The following is a 24,889-nucleotide window of genomic DNA, read 5'->3' as shown; positions in this document are numbered from 1 at the left end:
TTTTATCAGATTTATTTTATTTAAGACACGTATATCACATTTTTCCAATTTCTGCCTATAGTGACTAATGCAACTGCAATAGTATCTTGCAGCTGTTGGTACATCTACTCTTCACTTTTGTTCTTCACTCTTCTTTCGAGGATGTTAAGGTACAATATATTGAATTACTTCATGTTATTTCTCAAACTCCCTGAAAACCCATTGGTCTTCATAACTGAGAAAGAATTTGAACCTGGTTTTCTATAGCCTGTTCCTTTAATCTACCCATCATTCAATAGAGAATTTCCTGCTAGGGCAGAAAAATATGCTGTAGTAAATTATTTGTCACTTATTCTCTCTCAAATGTACATGGAAGTTGTTTTCTATATCATAATCTTTATCAAATAGACATTTATTTTCTTCTGTAATTATTCTATCTGTGTCACAGAGGGTGTTCATTTGTTGAGGAAAGGTAGCTTTAACAAATAAGCATATAGATACTTCTTATAACCTTCTTCACATTTCTTAAATCGCATTTGAGCCTAATGATAGACGTTTGATTTTTTAAAAACTTTGTCATTAAGTTTTTTCAGTGGTGTACTCAGAAGGTTCAATCAATTCATGAGATCAACAAAATCACAACAGAGACATTACCAACAGCCCTGTTAAACTGAAGATTTCACTTTGAAGTAGGTACAGAGGGCCATTTGTGTCATTAAAATGGGTCTCCCTATACAGTGCACCCTCCTGTGCTCCTATGGCATTCTGGTACTCACAGATCAACAGTTTCATATCTGAATTTTTCCCCTACACACAGCGACACAGATTTCTAAGAAGGGTGAAGCAAAGAAAGAGAGAGTATGGTACGTCAGACCCAATTTTAAATGACAGAGATCTCTACGAAGGGTGAAGGGGAGTGTGGCATGGCAGGCTCTATTTTAAATGGGGGGAGATAAATTGGAGGAAGCCAAAATGACTTCTCTGTCTTGACTGCACCCCACAGAGAATAACCTTTCTGAACACATTCATGTATTTTCTCCATCCTAATGTCTGTATGGTGCCACAAAAGTACAGCACTGTGGTGGATATTATTTTAACCTAACTTTAACAAGTCAAACTGTCTTTAGTCCAGAAAACTCCAGGAAAACTGGATTATGGATTGAGTTGCCCCTCTCAATATTAAGTCAGCTTTGGAGATGACTGTCTGCCATGGAGAAAATACATGAGATGGGCAATGCTGCTGGAAGTTGCTGCTGAAGCTCTGGCAAGTGGGCATTCCCCCCCCCCTCAGTGTAGCTGGTTCAAATGGAATTCCTGCAATACCATCACCTCTACATAGGCTATTAGAGTGTTGTAAAGGAGCCATTTTTGTTATCTTGTATTGAAGACACACTATTTGCGCAAATATAATGTTCTGATAAAATATAAAAAACCTGTGAAAATATAAATATATGGAAACCAGTATTTGAATTCAAACACAAATATTTATCAGCACTACACCAGGGAAACTGTGATGAATACTGAGACAGAACCTTTCAAATAAATGAGGCTACATGTATATAGTTGATCACATCTAGCAATATACATGATCCAGTTAACTTGAACCTGTGAAAGTTAAAGACATCTAACTTGGATTGGATCATTCCCATTTTTAGATCGATAGCATAAAAGGCACATAATTAAATGGCTGAACAAATCAATTCCAAATATCCTTTAAAAATATATTCTTTGTTTCCCTAGCTATTTTGGAAAATTGCATTTTTTTTTACATTGAACTACCTCAGCTGCCTTTCTTTCTTTCCTCCCAAGCATATTAAAACATGCACTTTGTATTTATCAGGGTTTCTTTCTTTCTTTTTCCACCTTGGAAAACAAAACCTGTTTCAGAGCCATGCTTTTTAATTTATGAGACACTGAAAAACCTATAGTTGCTGACCACTGTAGAGCACCCCTGTTCCAGCTAGGGTGCTTCATGCATAGGAATAGGTTTGCGTGCATGTATCCAATGTGAAACATGCAGACAAGTGAGACCTATGTGTGCAGTTCCAGGTTGTATCTAAAAGCCGGTATATGTAATTCCCATCATCTGGGCTGGAAACCATTGAGTGCAGCCCTTATAAGATGCTTAGTGATGATACCTCGAGTTTCTTTTTTTCAGTGATAGGGAGGATAAATTCAGTGTTCCTAAACAAAGGAATGATGTGGCCAGTGCTGGTCACATCTTGATTGGAAGGGGACATGTGCAGCTAGGTGCATGCCTAGCTGGATCAGGTTACGTACAGTTAAAATACCCAGGAACGAAAACCACATAAGCTGCTTGTATATGCTTGATTTTGCCTTAAAACATCTGTGTTCCTTCCTACTCATAACTTTTGTTTCATTTTGTCTGTTCTTTATCAGATGTATAGATATATAAAACATTTTTAAAATAAAAAGATACTATTAGCAGCAGACTAGCAAATGGAATAGTGTGGACCAATAATTCTTGGCTCCTGTTGTAAACTGTTGCATTATAAACTGATTGTGCTAATTAACCATTACTGTGCTTTTACTCAATAGTTGCCATTGTCAGAAATGAGTTCTGAGAGATCACCTTCGTGTTTATGGAAAAGTGTAGATATTTCCCTCAGTACAAGCACAGTGAGTTGAGCTAAATGATACTCATGACAATACTTGTGCTTCAACTTGTAAACATTGTACAAATGTATTTGGTATTTTGTTTGAAATGAAGACCCAAAATAGTTATGAAGAGAAATCCTTCCTGTAAATAAATATAATCTGAGTCCATGTATACAACCATCCCTTTAGAGTCCTGATTGTGAAGAGTGTCTTTATTGGCTAGAGACTGCTGTTTTTTTATGGCAGTGGTTACATGTGCTATAGTAAAGAACACAGTGCGTGAAGTATTTGGTGTACTACAGTACCATAGTTCTTTTGGTCTGTTCAGTAAGTTGCAATTTGTGATGAAATGAAGTTGAAAGTAGTGCTTCATACTAACAAATTTCTTTGGTTACAACTTGATTTTTTCTTGTAAAACTTCAAAGAAAAACTTGAAAATTTTATATATTTGGATTTTGTAGATTTTTTTTATTTTATTGCAACACAAAGTACCAAATCATTAAATAAAGTACACTGTGGTCATTTTAGTGATGCTGTGGAGTCTTTTTATTTATTTGCTTTCTGTTTATACATGCATACTGTTTCAATATATTGTACAGTACTACAATAAGATTCCATAGATTTGGTTTAGTCCACGTGTCTGGGATCTATTTGTAGTCAACTGCTGAAAACAGTTCCATGTGAGATGCCACTTACTTGAGGCAGCTCCCTATAGGGTTATGGCAGTCTCAAGCAAACCAGGATATTCTCTAAGTTTGGGGTAGTTAAAATGGTTGTTTCTGGGACCACGTACCAAATCCAAGTATTGGTCCATCTGTTTATGTATTGCCTACATTAACTGGCCACAGGTCTCTAGAAACCCTTCCAACACCTGCTACCTTAGATCATTTAGCTGGGCATGCAACTTAACAACAAGGTCAGTACTCAAAAACTATTATGATACCTTCAGAGGTACTGTGTATTTTGGTGAGTGGCAGCAATACACAGTACTTGGTAAGTAAGTATTTATTATGGTCCTAGACCAGAATGCTATTATATACATAGAATTAAAAGTGTTACATAGGTTATAAATATCATGTCTTCCATCAATCTCCATATGATTGATGATCATTCGTCATTACTAAAATATAAAGTAAAATAATACTAAAACATGAAAATAAGTAAAAAGGAGGATGTACAATATTAGCTGCTTAAGATCCTTCTCGAACCTGTGTAGACCAAGATTTCCTGATCTTTGAAACCAGCCAGCCAAATTTTGCCACCTGTCTCCTGATTCCTATCTGATAACATAAAGGTAAAACATTGTGTTCTTCCCTGGAGAGCCTTCATTATTGGAACAGTACTTGGTAAATGTGGAAAGCTGAGTCCCCTTTCACCTTACTGGTAATGCTCAACCAGTAAGATGACTCAGGTTTCATAGTTCAACCAGGACACATTACAGGAGCTAATTGAAGCACAATGCAGATCAATAAGAACATAAAAGTCATGCTGGATCAGACCAAGGCCCATCAGGTCCAGCAGTCTGTTCACACTGTGGCCAACCAGGTGCCTCTAGGAAGCCCACAAACCAGACAACTGCAGCAGCACCATCCTGCCTGTGTTCAACAGCACCTAATATATTCGGCATGCTCCTCTGGTATAATATGCAAACAAACTAAATGACATGCCTAGTATTATTAATTACATACTTGATGATTATGTTACAATGAACAGCCAATGGTAAATTCTGTATCTCCTTCTACCCTTCTAGTTAATGTGACCATTATGGATCATGTTGATGAGACATGGGCTTGTAATTCCATGCTCTGAACTAAATTCGCAAGTGCCCGTGGGCCCAGTTTGGATCGGCATACAAGGAAGTCCCCCCTGTGAAGGCTTTTACATTATGTGTGAAGATCAACAAGTATAGCCTGTATCCCAGCCTCCACCTGACAAACTGAAGCCAAGTTGCTTCTAAATCTCAGTACATGTAAAGGAATTTACCAAAGCCTAAATCAGACATCCCCAACCTTTTTGAGCCTGACTGAGAGGGGTCTGCTGCAGGTGGAGCCAACTACAAAATGGCTGCCACAGGAGGCAAAGCCAACCACAGAATGTCAGGGTGTTAGGTTATGCATAACTCTAATAGTAACTCTTCAGCATTTCGGGCAGGGTGTCTTTTTAAATGAACATACTTTTAAAATGTTTTCAATACACGCAGGTTACCTTCAGTCACATCTTGAAGATCCTTATGTTGTGTTGGCAGCTGCTGCCAAACCAACATTTCTAAAGATCCGCACAGCCAATCAGATCTCCAATAGCGAGCCAGAAGCTCTGCTGAAAAGCCTCATTTGGCCTTGCCCATTTTCTAAAAACACTTGGAAAGTCATCACAACAGGCACCACAGCACCCCACAGGCACAATTTTGGGAAGCCCTGGCCTAATTAGTGTTGCTCCCTGCTACAGTTATGATGATGCTAAAGTTATTATTTCCTGATACTGCCTGGGTTAAGGTCTAGAAATGCCTTGCCTTCTCCAAACTTCCCATGATGAGACATGAGGGAAACAGGAAAAACAGTAACTTTTATTTGTGTCCTAGAATAGGGGGTGTTCAGAAAAGAGGCTTGAGACCATTTACAACTTTAACGCAGCAGTTGCTGGGCTGTTTCAGTTATAACATTTTAGTTTTCCATTACTGGATGCAGAGAGCATTTTTTTAGCTACTAACATAACATATCCAAAAACCATTCCAACTTTCTTTGGAAATCCAGAGATTATAAAGTTAAGAGGAATGGATTTCATGGGAAAAGATTGATGTCATCTGTGACTAGGCCACAAGGAGCCTCTACAATAAATCCTACTTTGACAATACTTGCACTATGAAATAGATAACCCCACAGATTTTATGGAGGCCAGAGAAAGTAAAATCTATGCTGTTTTGTTGTAAGAACAGAGCCTCTTGAGAAGCATTTTTCTAGTTAAATTTTAGCTAGTGGCTGCCAGGGAATCTGAAACAGAATAAATAGATTCAAGATATTCCCTTTGTAATTGCTAAAGTGTATTCAACTTCATGGGAAACATTCTTAGGTTACAAGCTGAATAAAGAAAAATTAGTTGAGCACATGGATTTTAATGGCTAAATAAATTAATTGGTTGTATCTGTATATCAGTAAAATAATTCTGAAGGAAACAACATATTTCCTTTATTTTTAGATGCTGCATGCATTGAAGTCTTGTATATATACCAAAGAACACCACTTCTAAAACATCTGCTACCCAGAACTGCTATAAATATTTGTATTTAAAATACATTTTTAAAATGTGCTTCCAGATTACTCAGAGGCACTGTTAAGCGATCAATGGGTTAATCAACTGAAGTTATAGCCCTAGTCTTTTTGTTATTAAAAGTTATAACACTGAAAATGTAATTTTAAGGTTTCTGGGGGGGGTTATCATTGAAAACAGAGTGCACCCACAGAAGTTTATGGTTACTAAATAGTTATTTTCTGATTGCAGTACTAATTTTTCTAATATGCAAATAACATGCTCCCCATAAAATATAAGAAAGTAAACTGTGAGTTTGCTATATTGCATGGAAAAACAGATTTTAAAAGCTATGTTAATCTAGTAGTTTGGAGGGGAGGGATACAATGCACCTCTTAACCTTTTCTGGAATCTAATTCTTACTGGATTTGAAGAATGCTAACCTCTTGGTATACAACAGAGCTCTCCTGTGTGCAGGGCTGCCAACTCACTTCAGTGGCAGGATCACCACCACACATGGGGAAAACCTTTCAACTGAAGGGATGGTGCAGACCCTGCAGACAGGGTAGTTCTCTGCACTGATCAGAAAATTTATACCTGGAGAAACTCACTGGATATTACAATTTTACAGTTAACAAATAAGTTTTAATCCTTTTTCTTTTCTTCGTGAAGTCTTTCCTTTAAAGCATTACAGATGTTTCCAGGAATTTGCTGGTGCATTTTAATTAATGACTGGAGTGCAGACTTTGTCTGAAAATATAAGAGAAGAAGAAAACTGAGTGCCACGACCCATTCACAGTTCAATGAGCATACAAGGCAATCTACTAGAAAAACAATGGCCTTTTATGCATGGCTGTTTCTCTCGCAGTCTCCACTTTGGGTCTTTTTAAAAATTATGCATGCCGTTTCCAACCATCAGAGGTCACCTCGATCTCCTCCTTTGTTTCCCTGTGCCTTGCCTGCATTTTCAAATTTGAGATAAAACAGGTCCCTGAAAACGCAGGGGAACGAAGGGGGAGAGCAAGACCATCTCTGACCGTCGGAAACAGCATGCATAATCGAAACAAAGACCCGAAGTCATCGGAGGGGTGACAGCAAGGGAAACAGTCACGCATAAAAGACCGATGTGAAATGTGTATTAGAATTATAAGGTGCTATGGGAAGCCGGGGAAGGCAATGGCAAACCACCCAGTAACAAAGTCTGCCTAGAAAACGTCGGGATGTGACATCACCCCATGGGTCAGGAATGACCCAGTGCTTGCACAGGGGACCTTTACCTTTATGGGAAGCCTGCTCCCTCAGAGATACTTGTAAGTCATGCCTGCATTTTTAGCTTTCTTTTGAGAAAGTAACGTTCACAGCATCCTCCGAAAACTGACCTTGTAAGGCTTGTACATTTAATAAAAACATTTGACTTAAACTTACTTTTAAAGTGTAGTTTAAGTAGATTGCGCTGTAATGTTTTGAGTAGGCTTGCCAACCTCCAGGTACTAGCTGGAGATTTCCTGCTATTACATCTGATCTCCAGCAGATAGAGATCAGTTCACCTGAAGAAAATGGCTGCTTTGGCCATTGGACTCTATGGCATTGAAGTCCCTCCCCTCCCCAAATACTGCCCTCCTCAGGTTCTGCCCCAAAAACCTCCTGCCAGTGGCAAAGAGAGACCTGGCAACCCTAGCTTTGAGGACAGTAGGGTGTGGAGACATCAATGGGTTAATATGCAACTTGCTGCATACTTTTAAAGGGGGCTGTCTATAAAAACTAACTTCTTCTTTTTGCCTCTCCCAGAATTAAAGCAGCTCAGAAGGTAGGCTATTTCCAACAGGGAAAACAGTGAGTGTGTGTGTGGGGGGGGGGGGGGTAACCTTTCTTTTTTCAAATCTGTGGCCTCAAGTCAATGCCCCACCCCCATATTTGAATGACTGCTTTGCTTTTTTATTAAGCAGAAATATTTTTCAAGTAGATCTACAATAAGGTGGCTATTCAAGATACTTTATATTGTTAAACAATCTTACCTTTTTAGCTAATTCCACAGCAGTTATATTTGGGTCATATGGAATGGGTTCTCCGATATATGTCCGAAATTTGACTGGCAATCCACCATATGGGGGAACGATAGGCCATCTTACAAGTTCATATAACCACCTTGCTAACACTGTTTCATTAAAGAAAAAAAATGTCAATTTACATTCTATAAAAATGCAGATGAATTTAGTTTCAAGAAGTAAAAATATCAAAATATTTTGAAACTACATACATGTTTTGTCCTATCTTGCACTAATAAGAATATGGAGACACAATCTGTAGTCTACACATCCAGAGATATCCCTTTCAAAAATGAGTTGTCACTCACTTTGGTGAAAGTGAGATTTCCACATAAATTTCCTTTCGTGCGTACAAAGATGCCTCTATTGTTAAAGTCAGGAGAGAATTATTTACTGGCTGGGGATCAGTGGAGACCCTGTACCTCAAAATCTCACTACACTAGAAGTGCGGCTCTGCCTCAACCGAGGCCTTTTTTGTGGGCATGGGCGGTGGGGCCTAAGCCGGCATTGGGGGGGCGAGTGGGCAGCCGACGGCTTTCTAAGTCGCCCCTTCGCCTCCTCGCCCCAGCCAGAGCTCCCTGGGCCAATCAGGGCCTTTTGGCAGAGGGAGCCTCCTGGCTTGGTGCCAATCAGGCCCAGGCAGGGGGCAGGAGGCTTCCTGGCCGAAGCATTGCCTGAGGTTTTCACTCAGGTCCTCCAGCTGGGTATTTAAAGAGCTGCCTCCCCGGTTTACCACATTAGCATCTGCTGCTCTTGTGGAGCTTTACATCTGGAGCTCTACAGATTTAGGCAGTAGTATATTTAACACATTCAGATTTAAGCTCACATGGCTGTAAGAGTTTAACTGTAAGCTTTAATTGATAAAATGTATTTTTAAAACAGGCAGAATTGTTTACAGAAGCTAAAAATCAATAGCAAGTTCTTCAAAAGCAATTTACTGTAATGAGATGGATGGAGCCTACTTTTTGTGAGAAAAGAAGGTATAATAGCATTAAAATATATAATTGTCTCTCTCAAGATATGATCCAATGAGACATTTACTGAACAATCCTAAACAGAGGTGTCTTCCACATAGGGTTGCCAGGTCCCCCCTGGCCACCTGCAGGGGATGGGAGAGGGGTTGAGTAGCCAGAACCGGTTGGGAACTCCTGGAGATTTAAGGAAGGAGCATGGGGAAGGCAGGGACCTCAGCAGGGTTCAATGCCATAGAGTCCACCCTCCAAAGCATCCCTTTTCTCCAGGGGAAGTGATCTCTGTAGTCTGGAGATGAACTGTAATTCCAGGGGGTCCTCAGGTCCCCCCTACTTCCACATGGGTTATCTGCCCCAAGATCAGTGCTTTTGAGAAGCATGTTTTTTCCTCTTTCCCCACAGCATTGCAGTGCATTTGTGTACCTCTAAGGATTTCTCCAGCTTTTCTCTGGTCTTTCTCAAACCTGCTTTGGTAAAAATTGCCGTGAAACCTGATATTTCCAGCCCACATGGCAGCCATTTCCTCTCTCACCACCACTGGGGGCTGGTTGTTGTTTTTTCCCCCAATCAGCACTGTAATATCTTTTGCCACTTTCCTTATGATGATATAAAGAAACGTGCATATCTTTGCTAGGGAAGGGACTAGTGGCTTATTATTATTATTTTTAAAAAGCTGGGAATTCAAAGAAACTGCTACACCTATTGGTACAATGGCATAACAGTAGACTACTGCTGATTTTTAAACAATTGCAAAAGACCTCATGGCCCAGGTGGTGACCACTTCTGAGGGACTGGGGCAGGGAAACATGCCACATGGAAGCCCCATTGCTGCTGTGCTTTATCGGCAGCCATACCAGCAACGGGAACCACAAAACCCTATCTGGAAGACAGCAGAATCACACACTTTAAGCCCATTATGAACTTAGAAGGGTGCAACTTTACTTAGGATTGCACTCTGTGACTGATAATCATGCAAACTTGTGTGTTTTTTAATTAATCATCTAAGTTAAAAATTTGGGGTACAAATTAAAATATTAATGCATTAAAAGCTTTCCTTACTGGTATTTCCAAGTGTCCTAAATCCTTCTCGTACATTTTGGGTGTACATTGGAATTATAGGCTAAGGAAGGAAAGAAAAAGTGATAATTTAATGTAGCATTTCTAAATTCTACAAAATACACATTCCTTGAACAAGTGTGCATGATTTACGTATATCTTTCTTTCCGCTATGGTGAATATTGCCTTCGAAAAGTAAGGACCCTACAAGTCTCACCAAGTATCTGCCCAGCTCCTGTTGGAAACAATACTGGGCTGGATCTTGGTTTGACCCTGATGATCATTTGGCCAGTGTGTCTTTGGGTAAGTATGCACCAGAATGTTCAAAATGGCCAAGATACAGAGTAGCCACTGTGGTTCCTCCAACAGCAGGCTACATCATGCAGAGAGGTAATGTGAATTACTGTAATGATATTGCTCACATAGCCAATTCAGACCTGAACAATGTCACACTGAGATCAAAATAAGAAAAAAGAACTATCTAACTAGCCCATTAAGAAATTAATATTTTTTAATCTTGTCTGGGAAATAAATTTGGCAACTGCCAATGTAATATTAAAATCCACCCCTGCTAAAATAACTCTTAAATTTTCCAATTTGGAGACAGATTCCCAGATAAAAGGTTTTATCCATCTGTCTCTAGCCTCGCTGAGCAAGTCACAGCTAAACAAAGCATGCTGAAGAGTGTCTATTTGGCCAGAACCACATTGACATACTCTCTCGCAATACGGTACCCTATTTAAACGAATTATTAATTCCCCTGATGGAATGGCATTCAGTCTAGCCAACATAAATAGTCGTCTGTATCACAGGATTATCAGAAAATCAAAATACATTGGGAGGGATTGCGGCAAGTTTAGACCTAGGTATGCAGGTGAGCACACTCTACATGCTCTAATTTTAGTACTTCCAGAATCCAGTTTTTGCAAGCGGTAATGCAAATTCATAACCATTGTTCTTGGAGCACCTATTACAACCAGAGGGAGCACTCCCCCACACACACACAGAGAGAGAACAAAGAGTATTAGGGTTGCTAGGCATGGCCTGGTAACTGTCAGGAGTTAGGGTAGGGAGGGACTTACTGTTGGGAGGGGACAATCAGTATCCACATTGCAATGATGCCAGTTCACAGAAGAAGTGACATCATCACACTGGGGTGACGCTCTAACATTTTGGGCACCACCCTATTGAGGATGTCATCTTCAGAGAGCACTGGAAGAAGCAGCATGACACCAGGGATACCAATAGCCTCCCCTCATTTCACCAGGGAATTTCCTCGCACCACCCAGCTGAGATGTGGTGGGAAATGGTGGCAGGAGCTGGGATGTCTCCTGCCACCAACAGGCAACCCTAGAGATAATAAAATACCTCACCTTCATAACTGGTTGAAGTCACATGGAAAATATCCCTATTAGTTTTTCAGGCATCTAATAGGCTATAATATACATATATATACACATACATATACATACACACACATACATACACACAACCCATGAAACCATAATTATAAATATATTGTTTATCTTTTTAACACTTTCAATTGTCTTATGATTTTTCACATACACCAGGTGGATGCTTAGGCACCACAGAATCTCTTATATAGGCTTAAATATTGTAATAAGGAGAATCATCTGTGCGTGCATCTTTGAAAGCATAGATTCATCAGGATGCATACTACATTTATGGGAAAGCAAAGGAAAGTCTTCCCAGTTATCTTCATGAGCCTCAGAGCTGGAATTCGAGAAATCTCCTAATAAGTGGCAATTGTCATCTGAAGAAAGATCAAAAAGAAATGGAATGGGAAAGAATCATATTCAGTGTTCCTGTGGAGGGACAATATTCACTGAACTTGTTTTATGTGCAATTTGCTTTGTGTAATACATCACAGCCAGAAGAAATGCCTAAGACATCAAAACAACCTGTACAGGCCTTGTCTTGCCAAATGAATGCTGCAGCTTCATGTTCAGTCATGCACAGAAAGCCTGTGTAGCTAGTTATGTATAGGCGATCTTTTGTATCTTAAGAAGGTTCTGATATTACTCCAAAATTATACAATTCAAGATCAAGAATTTTAAATTATGAAATTTATGACATTATTTCTTAGTTATTGCAGAAGGAATAAGGTATGCTAGATCCCTCTGCTCATCCCAGTACTGCCAAATCTAGTTCACAGTTTACTTGGACATCACTTAATTTTCTTCAGAAAAAAAGCAGTACTGTCCCTGTTTTCTTTTGTTCTTTGCCTCCAGGCCATCAAGACCAAGCTTTCATGTACTGATCATTAAGGAAAAACAAAATGTGTGATATGACATCACATGGCACATTTCATCACCCTTGCAGGCAGTACCGGGGTGGGGAAGCTCATCACAGGATCATGTAGCATCATATATTTTGTTCTCCGCAAGATGATACTAGAGAACAAAGAAGCAGGAAATACAAGTCAGCTGCTTTTAGTATTAGCCAAGCTTCTTCTGCAATGCCTAGACCCCACCCAAGGTTCCTGTCATCAGATGAGCATGGTAGAATAGCTGGGTCAAGCCACAAACTGAAGCAGAAGAAATTTTTCAGAAGCAAAATAGATGTATAGAGAAAAAGAAAAAAAAGAAAACAGAGGGTGCTGGGAACTCATGGATACGTTGGCTAGAGAGAGAAAGAGAATAGTGCTTAGGAATCTTAGAAAAGTGGGATGGCACCGATCATTTACTGTGATTTGTACACACCCATTTATTTTTTCTGGTCAAACTGGTTTTGGAAAAATTACGAAAACTGACAGAATTTGTTCCCAAGAGATAATAGGGAAATAAAGGTTAACAACATGGACAACTGTGTCTCTAATTTTTCATCATCAGTTGTCTTTTACGTTATTGCTTGATGCCAGCCAAACTTAAGACTTCTAGACTTCATGACAAGATACATTTTTTAAAATTAAATGATCAGTTATGAAGTGGAACTCCAAGAGGGTGGAGTAGGAAGGTCAAGCAACCATCTTTGTGCTGTGGGTGCTTCTAATTTTTTTTTTTATTTAGCCACTTCTTCCATTTCACTTTCTATGTGAAGCACATTCAAAGACACAAGACAGTGGGCAAAAGCAAGCAAAAACAGAACACTTTAAAATTTCACTAGTTAAATGCTTAGGGATATGTCTCTCTCCTGTTGAAAAGGGACTCCAAAGTGGTTAACTTTTGTTGGACTGTTCCTTATCTATTACTTTCCCTATCTTCCAAGTATTTGTTGATTATGTAATCCCATAATCATTTGTATATTAATGCTAAAATAAATATATTCACAAATGTCATTTAAAAATAATCTATTGGTTTCTTACCTTTATGGCTTATGCATTTCTGTTTATTTCTCATGTACTAATTTCACTGAAAACATAGGCTGCCACTATTTATCTCTCTAAACGTTATCATGGTAGAAAATCTATGGAATTTATGTACAGTTAGGGTTGTCAGGTCCCTCTTCGCAACTGGCAGGAGATTTTGGGGTCGGAGCTTGAGGAGGGCGGGGTTTGGGGAGGGGAGGGACTTCAATGCCATAGAGTCTAATTGCCAAAGTGATCAGGTGAACTGATTTCTATTGGCTGGAGATCAATTGTAATAGCAGGAGATCTCCAGCTAGTATCTGAAGGTTGTCGACCCTATGTACAGTGGAAGAAGTAACATTTCATGGGTGAAAAAGCCACTGGGTTAAATATAAATTAAAATTTTATATAAAGATATAATGTGCATCATAAAGCACATCTAGGGTTGCCAGGTCCCTCTACACAATCGGCGGGAGGTTTTTGTAGCGGAGCCTGAGGAGGGCAGGGTTTGGGGAGGGGAGGGACTTCAATGCCATAGAGTCCAATTGCCAAAGTGGCCATTTTCTCCAGGCGAACTGATCTATATCGGCTGGAGATCAGTTGTCATAGCAGGAGATCTCCAGCTAGTACCTGGAGGTTGGCAACCCTAAGCACATCAGTGGCTGGGAAGACAAATTAAGAGTAAGTGGAATGTGGGCCTTTCTCCTGCCAGAAATAAAGAACTGAGGCTTCAAATTTTAGAGTCTTCGCAATGCTATAGGTTGAATCCTCAGCAGAGGAATGGAACTTCCTTGCCTCCATCTCTGGTACAACCCAATGTGGACCCCTGAAATGTTGCCCCCAGGGGCCATGGAAATCTGCACAGGGAGAAGGAGCCAGCCTGTTCCCTCCTCCAAGGAGCCACAGGAAAGCCTCACTTGAGACAACAGTTCAAATATAATCCTAATTTCACTTTCATTTGCTACAAATGTGTGAGGTAGGTCACTATTGTGTGAGGTAGGTCACTATTATATGGTTTAACAGATGTTCTTACTCTGATTAATGAAGGTTGTTTCTTGCTTCCTGAATGTGGATATATGCACCATAAAGCCACAATTCATTCTGACTTTGCTTACTGAGATATTTGGACCAGGTATAACAACAATCTGAAAAATTATTTTTGACTGTCCTAATCTATTTAAATAATGAAGGGGATTGTCTGGTTACTGAACTGGCCTTACTTGTGTTTTAGAGCTTGGTCAGAAATGCTGTATTTTGTATTTTAAATAATTTTACTTTAAGGTGTGTATTTTACCAATTTGTACCAACATTCGGGATTGGGTGTTCAAATGTGATGCTGCATCGGACAGGCAATCAATCTCCCAGTCCAAATTCTCACCATGGTTTAAACTGTTTAAAAGGGATCATGTCAGAGCTTCATACCTGGTCAGTATCCCCTTCCATAACCTTAGAATAGTTTTTACCTCTCTTCGGTTGCAAACCATGCCAACGGCTTGGATAGCTGGACGTTACTCCCGAACACCATGGGGCTCTCGCCTATGTATTTGTGGGACCGCTCCAGAGGACCTAACTCATTACACCTTATTCTGTCCTCTTTATACAGAGCCCAGACTTAAATTCCTCGGAGCAATTCTAAAGGGCCTAAATCTTTCTCCAGATCCAGAGAAGCTGCTCTTTCTCCTATCAGACACCAATCCTGATGTTTCCTACGAAGTGTCTGCTTTAATAGCTAAAAAAATCCGAGCTAAAGCTGTTTTTAATCAGGCAACTTAACATATTTAAATACTAGTTTCTTGTGGATCAAACTGTTGTACCACTAAGGAAAGCCTATTGGCCAAAACACATTTGGTTTTAAAGGAAATTTTTTACTATTTGTAATGTATTACACTTTTGTTAATTTATTGCATGTAACCCTTAAGTAATCCTATATTAGTAGGGGTGCCAGCTCTGGGTTGGGAAATACCTAGACATTTTGGGGACAGAGCCTGAGGAGGGTGGGGCTTGGGAAGGGGAGGGACTTCAAAAGAGTATAATTCCATAGAGTCCACCTTCCAACATTACCATTTTCTCCAGGTGAACTGATCTCTGTCACCTGGAGATCACTTGTAATAATGGGAGATCTCCAGCCACCACCTGAAGGTTGGTAACCCTATATATTAGGCTTTTTGTAAACCTTCTTGGTTATATGAAAATAGTAATTCAACTGAATGGTTTAATATATTCATGTAAGAAAACATGTAAGTTTATCAATTTGAACATATCTTGTTCGAAAAGAAAAAATTGGTTATTTGCACAGTACTTACTACTTTAGCATCTATGGCCACTTCAGCAAAACCCTTACGTTTACGCCACACAAGCTTGTATGATTGATCACTGAAGAGTGCTTCTCGAACTCCTCCTGGTGAAATTCCCACTAAATGCCCATTTTTCAGAGCATTTAAACACTCTTCCTTTGTACCACGCATAATGCCCATCAGCTCTATTAGTGGTTTAAGACCTGTAAGAATTAAGTAACAGGAAATAATATACACGTGCTTAACATCTGCATATAGTGTTGCATTGAGCTCTTCTTAGGCTTCAGAATATTTATTTTGTCCTGGAAATCAGATGAGGCAAGAAAAGTAGAAAGCTTGGGCAACCCAATCCTGAAGGGGGGGCAGTTCTGCAGTGGCCAAGAGCTTCCCAGCCGCCATGGAAGGAAAAAGAGACCTCAAAACATAAATGTACAAAGGGGGAAATTCCCCATTGCTGACAACAGGGCTGTGCCACCACAAAAGGTGTCACAGCCCCACTGCCACTTAAGGGGGTGATACTGGGATGAAAGGGCTGTGGAAGCTGCCTAAAGGCAGCTCCACCCCGGTAATGCTCCCCATGCCGGCATGGGCTTTCCCTTCCAGGAAAGTCTTGCCGGCATGGCTGTGCTGGCGGCGGGGGCCGATGGTGCCTGGACACCAGCGTACTTGCCCCCGTGCTGGCATAAGTGCCTTAAGGTGACACCTATGCTGGTGCAGGGTCACATTGGCTCCAGAGGCGTCCCCCCCTTTTAGGAATGGGCTCAAAGTGTCTATACTATATAATTCAGGATTTTAAAAAATCCATGATGATTAAGGAGGGACGATGTAGAAAGAACACTTAATTAGGTAACTTGTCTTTACACAATTATCTAATTGGAGCTAATTTATCTAATTGGATATAATTATCTAATTAGATGTTGGTATGGGAAGATTCAGGCTGCTTCTGATATAGGGTTGCCAAGTCCCTCTCAGCCACTGGTGAGAGGTTTTGGGGGCGAATCCTAAGAAGGGTGAGGTTTGGGGAGGGGAGGCTTCAATGCCATAGAGTCCAGTTGCCAAAGTAGTCATTTTCTCCAGGTGAACTGATCGACTGGAGATCAGTTGTAATAGCAGGAGATCTCCAGCAAGTACCTGGAGGTTGGCAACCCTGTTCTGATAACACGTTTTTCTCTCCATATGGTTAAGACTTGTAAGAATCATTAGCTGAATCCCAAGGTTACAGACGTGTTTTCTCAGAAAATATTCATCTGGTAGGTACTAGTAGGTATTCCAGAAAAATATAATAAATAAGAATACAAGTGGTTTTGTGCACCCATGGGAATCAATGCAATGCATTGCCAACATTTTGCAAAATATTGTATTTCGGAATTGACCTTCCAGTATGAAGTTCGAGAACCACCACCTGGAGATTGGGAATCCTACTTATGTGGGCAAAATAAAACAATAGAGAAGAATGTATTGAGGATGGACTTTCAAGATTCATGTGGATGAGGATTTGTAGGGGTTTGGATTGTGTTTGGGGGAAAGAAACCAAGAACAAGGAACAGGCAAAATATAAGAGGATAGAAAAAATCCTCCCACTCTACCAAAAGAAATCCATGTGGTGGTAGTGGAAATGGCGCTCGCATTTCTCAAAATCCTCAGTGAAGCAGCTCCTAAGATTTAAACTACATATGTCTCCACTTTATTTTATCTTTTCTTTCAATGTTTCCTGTGTTTAAAAACTTACAAACATGAAAGTCTATTGGTCACATTAAAAACATGTATCTAGAAAGATGCACTGGGAAAAAAAGGATAGCATTGAGTTAGAATTGACTCAGAAGATGAGAACTGAATAAAGTCTAAAGAAAATTAAAAGAGAAGAGCATAGAAAATCCATGGGTATTTCATTTCATTTTGTATTATGAATATGAGTACATTATTGGCAAAAGGTAAAGTTGACTGCTCTTTAATAAATTATCAGGAAAGGTTTAAAGCCTAGAAGGTCAGTCTAAAAATCTTGGTGGAGCAATAGCATTACAGCTGCTTTACAAGTAAATTTAACCTGTTGTTGGAAACATTTCCAGCAATACAATACTTAGAGTTAAGATTAATTGGAATTCTACATCTGAATTTTATGATTTATTCAATGTTGGATGAATTCAGTTAAATATTTTTTCCTAACATGTACTAACATTTGCAATTGCTGAGTAGTAAAAATCATGTGGAATGACATTATTTAGACGGGTCTAGTATATTATTTTATTTACTTCATTTATACCCCACCTTTATCCCCAATGGGAACTCAAAGAGGCTTACATCTAGGCTTGTGCATATCGATAAACCCAAACTGAAAATAAACCTGAAATAAAATTAGCCATTTCGGTAAATTTCCAGTTCAGGTTTACTGAATGCACAAACCTGGGGAGAAAGCTAAAGCCGAATAGGCAATTCTGAAAAAAGCTGGGGGGACATTTTTCTAGGTAGAGCCCCAAAATTCACTGCATAGCTTGAAGGGACCCTCCTTGCACGACCTCCAAAGTTGGGTGAAGATTGGGTCAGGGGGTCCGATTTTATGGGGTCTGGAATGGGCCACTCCCCCTACATAGAGAAACATTGCAAACTTTGCAATATTTCTCTATGGAGGAGGGGGCAACCTCTTCCAGACCCTATAAAACTGGAGCCCCTGACCCAATCTTCACCAAACTTTGGGGTTCATGCAAGGAAGCTACACTGTGAATTTGGGGACTCTACCTCAAAAAATGACCACCACCCCTGGGTCAAATTTCTTCAGGAAACCCAAAAATAAGCTGAATGCCCATATTTACTGGTATGGGTATTTGACTTATTTCAGGTTTCCTGAAAAAAAAATCGGGCCCAATAAACCCGAAACCAAAATTTACCAATTTTTTTTTTTTTGCACAACCCTACTTACATCATTCTCTTCTCCATTTTACCCTCACAACAACTAGTGAGGGAGGTTAGATTGGGAGTGTATGACTGGTCCAAAGTCATCCACCAAGCCTCCATGGCAGAGGGGGGATCTGAACCTGTGTCCCAGATCCCAGTACCACACTCTAACCACTATACCACACTGGCTGTCAATCTAGTCATTGGACAACTTGTAATTATTCTAATGAATAGTGTCTCAAAACATTATGCTTGAATATACCGTATATACTCGCGTATAAGCCGAGTTTTTCAGCCCCAAAAAAGGGCTGAAAAAGCCGAACTCGGCTTATACGCGGGTCAATACGGTAGGGGAGGGGAGGAGGGAGGAGGGAGGGGGAACTTACTGCTGCCGCCGCTGGGCCCGCGCCGCTTCCTGCTGCCGAGAGCGGCCTGGGGCGGCCTCCTGTAGCTGCAGGGAGGCTGCCCCGGCCCCCGCCCGGCCGCGCCGCCGCTTCTCCCCGCCGAGAGCGGCCTGGGGCGGCCTCCTGCGGCTGCAGGGAGGCTGCCCAGGCCCCCGCCCGGCCGCGCCGCCGCTTCTCCCCTCCGAGAGCGGCCTGGGGTGGCCTCCTGCGGCTGCAGGGAGGCTGCCCCGGCCCCTGCTGGGCTGTGCCACCGCTGCTGCCAGGCCCGCGCCGCTTGCTGCCGGGAGCCCAGGTAAGCCTGCGGGGGGGAGGGGTTATAAGCCAACCCTCGGCTTATACGCGGGTGCCTAATTTTTCCGCATTTTTGGGGAGAAATTAGGCACCTCTGCTTATACGAGGGTCGGCTTATACATGGGTATATACGGTAGTCAGAAACTTAGTTCTGCTTGATTATCACCATGTCACGATGGTACAAGTCGAATGTAAACTGAGGAAAAAACTGCCTGAATTTACCCTGTAAAACAATAAAATTTCATAAATAATTAAACAGATTGGCCCAGTTTGATGATAAAGACAAAATGTGAGATGGGCCTGAAGAAAAGAACATACCACAAATCTGATGTAAGTACCTGCTTTGGATATTGGAGTTGACCCTTCCTCTATTCTTTTACAGTTTAATAGCAAAATTGGTTCCTTTAAAAGGCACTAATGAATACCAATGATTACATGCAAATGCTCAATTATTTTAGTATTTTCTTCTTACTATCAAACTGTCCCTATGAGATGCTTTCCCTGAAACTTCCTACCGTGGAGGGGGGCTGAAACAGTATATCATTATCACCACATTATTCAATATCTATAATAATTCTATATTAACAAAAAATACATTACCTGGTAATCTGAATAAAAAGTTATCAGCTACCGAGTAGCAAACTCTGTGCTTCAGAATAAAAATTCTTGATAAAAAGTACATGTAGTCTACAGGAATTGCTCCATGGTAATAAATAATTAGACCTGGTCCATCTGGCAGGTTTTCTGTACCATGTAGCTCATAACCTGTTTGGGATACAAAACACAAAAGGGTTATTATTTCAATATATGTAATAGCAATTAACTAAATAATTGATTATAATAGAAAGTAGATTCAATTCATTTTACCATTGCCAAACACAGAATGGTTCTGTGTATGATTCTTCTCTGCCTATATTTTTATTCTAAAATCCTATATATTTGGTCCAATTAACAGACTTGAAAGAAATGTTATAATTAAAGGTTTCTTGCTTCATATGCTGACCCATTTATTTTAACTATACACACTATGATTTCACCAATGTCACAATTCCATGGCAAATCATTTGGGAACACTTTATGATGACACTAGCATTTAGATGTCAAGCAACTGGAGGAAAACAGACCTGCATAGTTTTAAAATATGTTTAGTATCAGGAATATGACTTGCTGTATTGGTGAACAGATAATTGCATTCATAGAAATAAATCTGCAAATGGATCTCTAAAGAAAATCTCTGATCTAGCAATTTGTTACAGGTACCAATACTCCAATTATCACTGCCTGTGATATCTGTCCCACTCATGTTGATGGAGGCTATACTTTTCTCAGAACTGCCCCATCCATTTAGATGGGAACAATATGTGCATTTTTTTTCCTTATAGCAAATTTGCTGCATCTACTGAAAAGAATGGCATAATACATACCTGCAAGACTTCTGTATTTATTTAAAAAAATTGTAAACCTCTCTTTTTCCAGAAAACTGGGCCCAAGGTGGATAACAAGACAAAACAATCCAAAACATCAGCAAATGTAACTGAAAACAATATCCATTGTATTGTAAAAATCACTAACAGAAATTCGTAACAACCCCCCAAAAAACTACCACCCTACAGACAATTTCTCACTAAATAACCAAATAAATCTTTCTTATCCTGTGCCCTCTAGTAGAATCCCAAATGTTCTTCTAAACTAGCATGTTCTGCCATATTTGAGGCAATGCTCTATACATCTCCCCACTGTGTTCACTTCACCCATCTCTAGCGTAAACAACAGAGTTGGCCCCTTAGTGGAAAGGATGACAATGAGCAACTCCGTTTAGAGTCTGAAAGAACTAAAATTTCTGGGTTTGACCATTGCTTCAAAGATGCAACTACTCAGATTCCTGAAATCCCCACAGACATCTTGAAATCTCATGGGACCCAAGAGCCTCCTGGGGCAAACCATCCTAACTGGTCTCTTGTAGAGAAATGGAGCCATCCTCACCTATGGCAGATAATAATTAGACTATGGCGCAGGCTGGATTTCCAGCCCCTGGATGGCCCAGGCTAGCCTGATCTCGTCAGATCTCAGAAGCTAAGCAGGGTCAGCCCTGGTTAGTATTTGGATGGGGGACCACCAAGGAATACCAGGGTTGCTGTGCAGAGGAAGGCACTGGCAAACCACCTCTGTTAGTCTCTTGCCATGAAAACCCCCCAAAAGGGGTCGCCATAAGTCGGCTGCGACTTGACGGCACTTTACACACACACAATAATGGAAGCAAGATTAGTACACTCTTCCAGGACCAAATCATATGGTTTTATTCTACACTGATCTAGCATTGCACAACACCAAGGCCAAAGTAGGTGTAAAACCAGAAGCTCTACCACCCAATCTCTGAGGATGGGATGGAGATTATAAAGCTAGTGAGCCTAAACCCATCCTGATGTACTTCCCATATCTTTCTAACATAATACCTTCCTAACCCATGCAACACCCCAACAGAACTAGCAGACCAAAAGGGAGAACTCCTTGCAACCAATCAATGCAGCCCAGTTCACCAACAAAATAGCCTTACAAAGCATCCCTGCCCCTTGCCAGTTTAAGGGCTAGCAAACATAACACATTACACAGGGAAAAAAGTAGACATCAGCCCCATAGCAAAACACCCAAGCAGGGGTACCAAGGCCAAAGTACCACACAGCAGGGACAATATTCTCTGGCACTGCCTTCAAGCACTGCCTCAGTGAAGCCACTGCAGGGAAGAGGTGACCCAACAGACAGGTTTCCTTCCCCTCTGTTCAAGTAGCCTAAAGGAGTCAGGCACAGTCAGATGAAAATTAGAATCATAGAATCACAGAGTTGGAAGGGACCACCAGGGTCATCTAGTCCACCACCACATCCCCAGTGACCTCAACCCTCCCCCCACCATGCAGGATCCCACAATCAAAGCACTCCCAACAGATGGCCATCCAGCCTCTGCTTAAAGGCCTCCAAAGAAGGGACTCCACCACCCTCCGAGGCAGTGCATTCCACCATCGAACAGCCCTCACCGTCAGGAAGTTCTTCCTAATGCTTATGTGGAATCGCTTTTCTCTTAGTCTAAATCCATTACTCCGTGTCCTAGTCTCTGAAGCAACAGAGAACAAGCTAGTTCCCTCATCAACATGAGATCCCTTCAAATATTTAAACATGACTATCATGTCTCCCCTCAACCTTCTCTTCTCCAAACTAAACAAACACAGTAGGAGATGCCTAGAGGGCTCTATGGACTAACTCCTTCCAAGGGCAGATCTCTCTTAAGTTTCCTGAGGCTGGCCACAGCAAGGGTTATCTACATACATATCAGAGGCCATATGGCTTTTGAAATGAGTATATGTCCATTCCATACCAGGTCATTTACATCTCATGTTTACAAGTTGATTATGCTTCTGTTTTGAATAACAGTTGTCCATCAGGAAAAGGTATTTTATCAATGAATTGTACACTGTGTCTTGATATGAACCATGCCTTAGGTGCTCTCTTAATTGATGTTTTTGGTAACTTCACTTTGATGCTGATCATAGTTTTCCATGACATCTTGACTGATAACATTTATACTTTCCCTCCAAACAAGAACTGGGAATCATGATTTCCTACCAATTCAGGTTTGAAAGCAAAGTGCCAACAATAGTAAGATAGAGAGAATAAAATTACACACACACTAAGTACTGTGCACCATCCGAGTTTAAAAAAGAAAAGTTAATTAGTTTCTACAAGGGTAGATCACTTGTAGTAGAGCCTGAGCTCCATGCAAAATCTAAATGTGCTTACCATGCCAAAATCTTGCCAATCCATCCCACTTGTTTGCTACAATTAGTCGCGCACTATCCCATCTTTTACTGGAATAATCTTCTTGTAGTTTATGAGTCCTCTGATAGATCAGGAAGAAGAAAGAAGAGACATAAAGGAAGAAGAGCATGCACAATGGAATGATAAAAAGTACCATGACTACTACAACTAGCACTGCTAAATAGATGACCACATATAAAAAGTATTTCTCCAGGCATTTAAGAAAAGTCCACTCTTCCACCTGGGATGCAAAATAGGTTGAGTAAGTCATAGGTGCCTGATCTGCTGTTTGGCATTCATTTATATCATCATCACCTGTTTAAAAGACAAGAAAAGTAGAACAAATTATTTCCATGTAAATTCTAACATTTAATCTCAGAAAACCCTGTGCTAGGCTACAGTCTGACTGAAAGTACATTCTGTTGTACTCAGTGGGTCTTACTTCCAAGTAAATGTGGAGCACTGTATTGTGACATATAATCCATGACACATAGTTTGGCAGTAAACTGTAGAGCTAATTCAGGTATCCTGCCAAAGTTTACACCCAGTATATGAAGTCCCATTGATTCAAATCATCCTACCCAGACACACCTACATCTAAACCAGCCAGTCAACATCACAGTCAACATCACATTCCCCAAGGCTATATTAATAGTTTCAGAGAAAGATATTCCAATGGTATGAAAAATCGTGGACTAAAATGTGGACTAAATTTTGCAGAATGAGAAAGCACAGTGCACTCACTTCATGTTATACCTTGGGGGGGTGGAAGCTGTTGTTTGGACAATGTCAGTATGGAAGGTATATACAGCCCCTGTAACTAGCAGGGTGGAATTACAGTCCCTGTGACTAGCAGAAGAGTTCTGGGACTGTAATGTCAGTTCCAAGAGTGAAATAAAAGCACCCCAAGACTAGCAGAAGTGTAATGGGACTGGAATGACAGCCCCCAGGGTGGAATGACAGACCTTGGGACTAGCAGACGTGTTCTGACACTGGAATGACAGCATCCAGAGTGGAACAACAGGCCCTGGGATTAGTAGAAGTGTTCTGGGACTGGAATGACAACCCCCAGAGTGGAATGAGGGCCCCTGAGAGTAGCAGACATGTTCTGGGACAAGAATGGCAGCCCCCAGAGTGGAATGACAGTTACACTTCTGCTACTCAGGGACTGTCAATCCACTCTGGGAGCTGTCATTCCAGTCCCAGAATACTTCTGACAATGTCAGGGGAAAGTCATTCCACTCTGGGGGCTGTCATTATAGTCCTAGAACACTTCTGCTAGTGCCAGGGTCTGTCATTCCACCCTGGGGGCTGTCATTCCAGTCCCAGAACACTTCTGCTACTCTCGGGGGGGGGGTCATTCCACTCTAGGGGCTGTCGTTCCAGTCCCATTACATTTCTGCTAATCCCAGGGGCTGTCATTCCAGTCCCAGAACCCTTCTGCCAGTCTCAGGGGCTGTCATCCCACTCGAGAGGCTATCGTTCCGTTCCCAGGGTCGTTCATCTTGGCCTCGAGACCTTAGCGGAAAACCCATTCCACGTTTCCTTTGCCATTCTTTTTCCGCTGCAATGTATTTCAACGGAGCCCATGCAAGTCAATTGGCAACCTTGGCTCCCGTTGCCTTCAATAGGCTGCGCCGCCTCCCCCCTTGTTTCTAACGGGCAGTCCCGTCATTCGTTGGAGTGCATCCCCTCGTGCCGCGCTCCCCTCAACCATCCCCCTCTGACCCCAACTCTTAGGTCAGTGGTAGTACACCCAAAGTTGGAGGCGCGGGAAAGGAGGCTGGGAGCGCTCAGGCGTGGTCCTTCGTCCTCAAACGCTCCAGCTCTGCGAACTCCCGACGGGTTTCTGGCGGCGCCCCCTTTCCCCTTCCGTCCGAGCCCACCCTTCCCGCAGCGTTGAGCGGGTTCCCCAAGTCGGCACCTCGAGGCACCTCGCCTGCCAGTCTCAGCCCTGAGAACCGTGCACGGCCCCACCCGCTCC

General features: G+C 41.2%; 1 protein-coding gene across 1 annotated transcript; it reads right to left on the bottom strand.

Annotated features, from left to right (window-relative positions):
- Window positions 1–6,486: 6,486 nt before the first annotated feature.
- On the bottom strand, window positions 6,487–23,217 carry LOC130481437 (transmembrane protein 68-like). The gene is made up of 6 exons (XM_056854074.1): window positions 22,888–23,217; window positions 19,699–19,863; window positions 15,524–15,717; window positions 9,917–9,977; window positions 7,857–7,996; window positions 6,487–6,591 (listed from the first exon to the last, which is right to left on the bottom strand). The coding sequence occupies exons 1-6, from the start codon at window positions 23,174–23,176 to the stop codon at window positions 6,487–6,489; spliced, it is 954 nt and encodes a 317-aa protein (XP_056710052.1). The 5' UTR covers window positions 23,177–23,217.
- Between the last annotated feature and the right edge of the window lie 1,672 nt (window positions 23,218–24,889).

The sequence above is a fragment of the Euleptes europaea genome, chromosome 8 (assembly GCF_029931775.1).
Source record: "Euleptes europaea isolate rEulEur1 chromosome 8, rEulEur1.hap1, whole genome shotgun sequence".
NCBI lineage: Eukaryota > Metazoa > Chordata > Lepidosauria > Squamata > Sphaerodactylidae > Euleptes > Euleptes europaea.
Note: the sequence above shows the minus strand (reverse complement) of the source record. Positions and strands in the feature narration are given on the sequence as shown.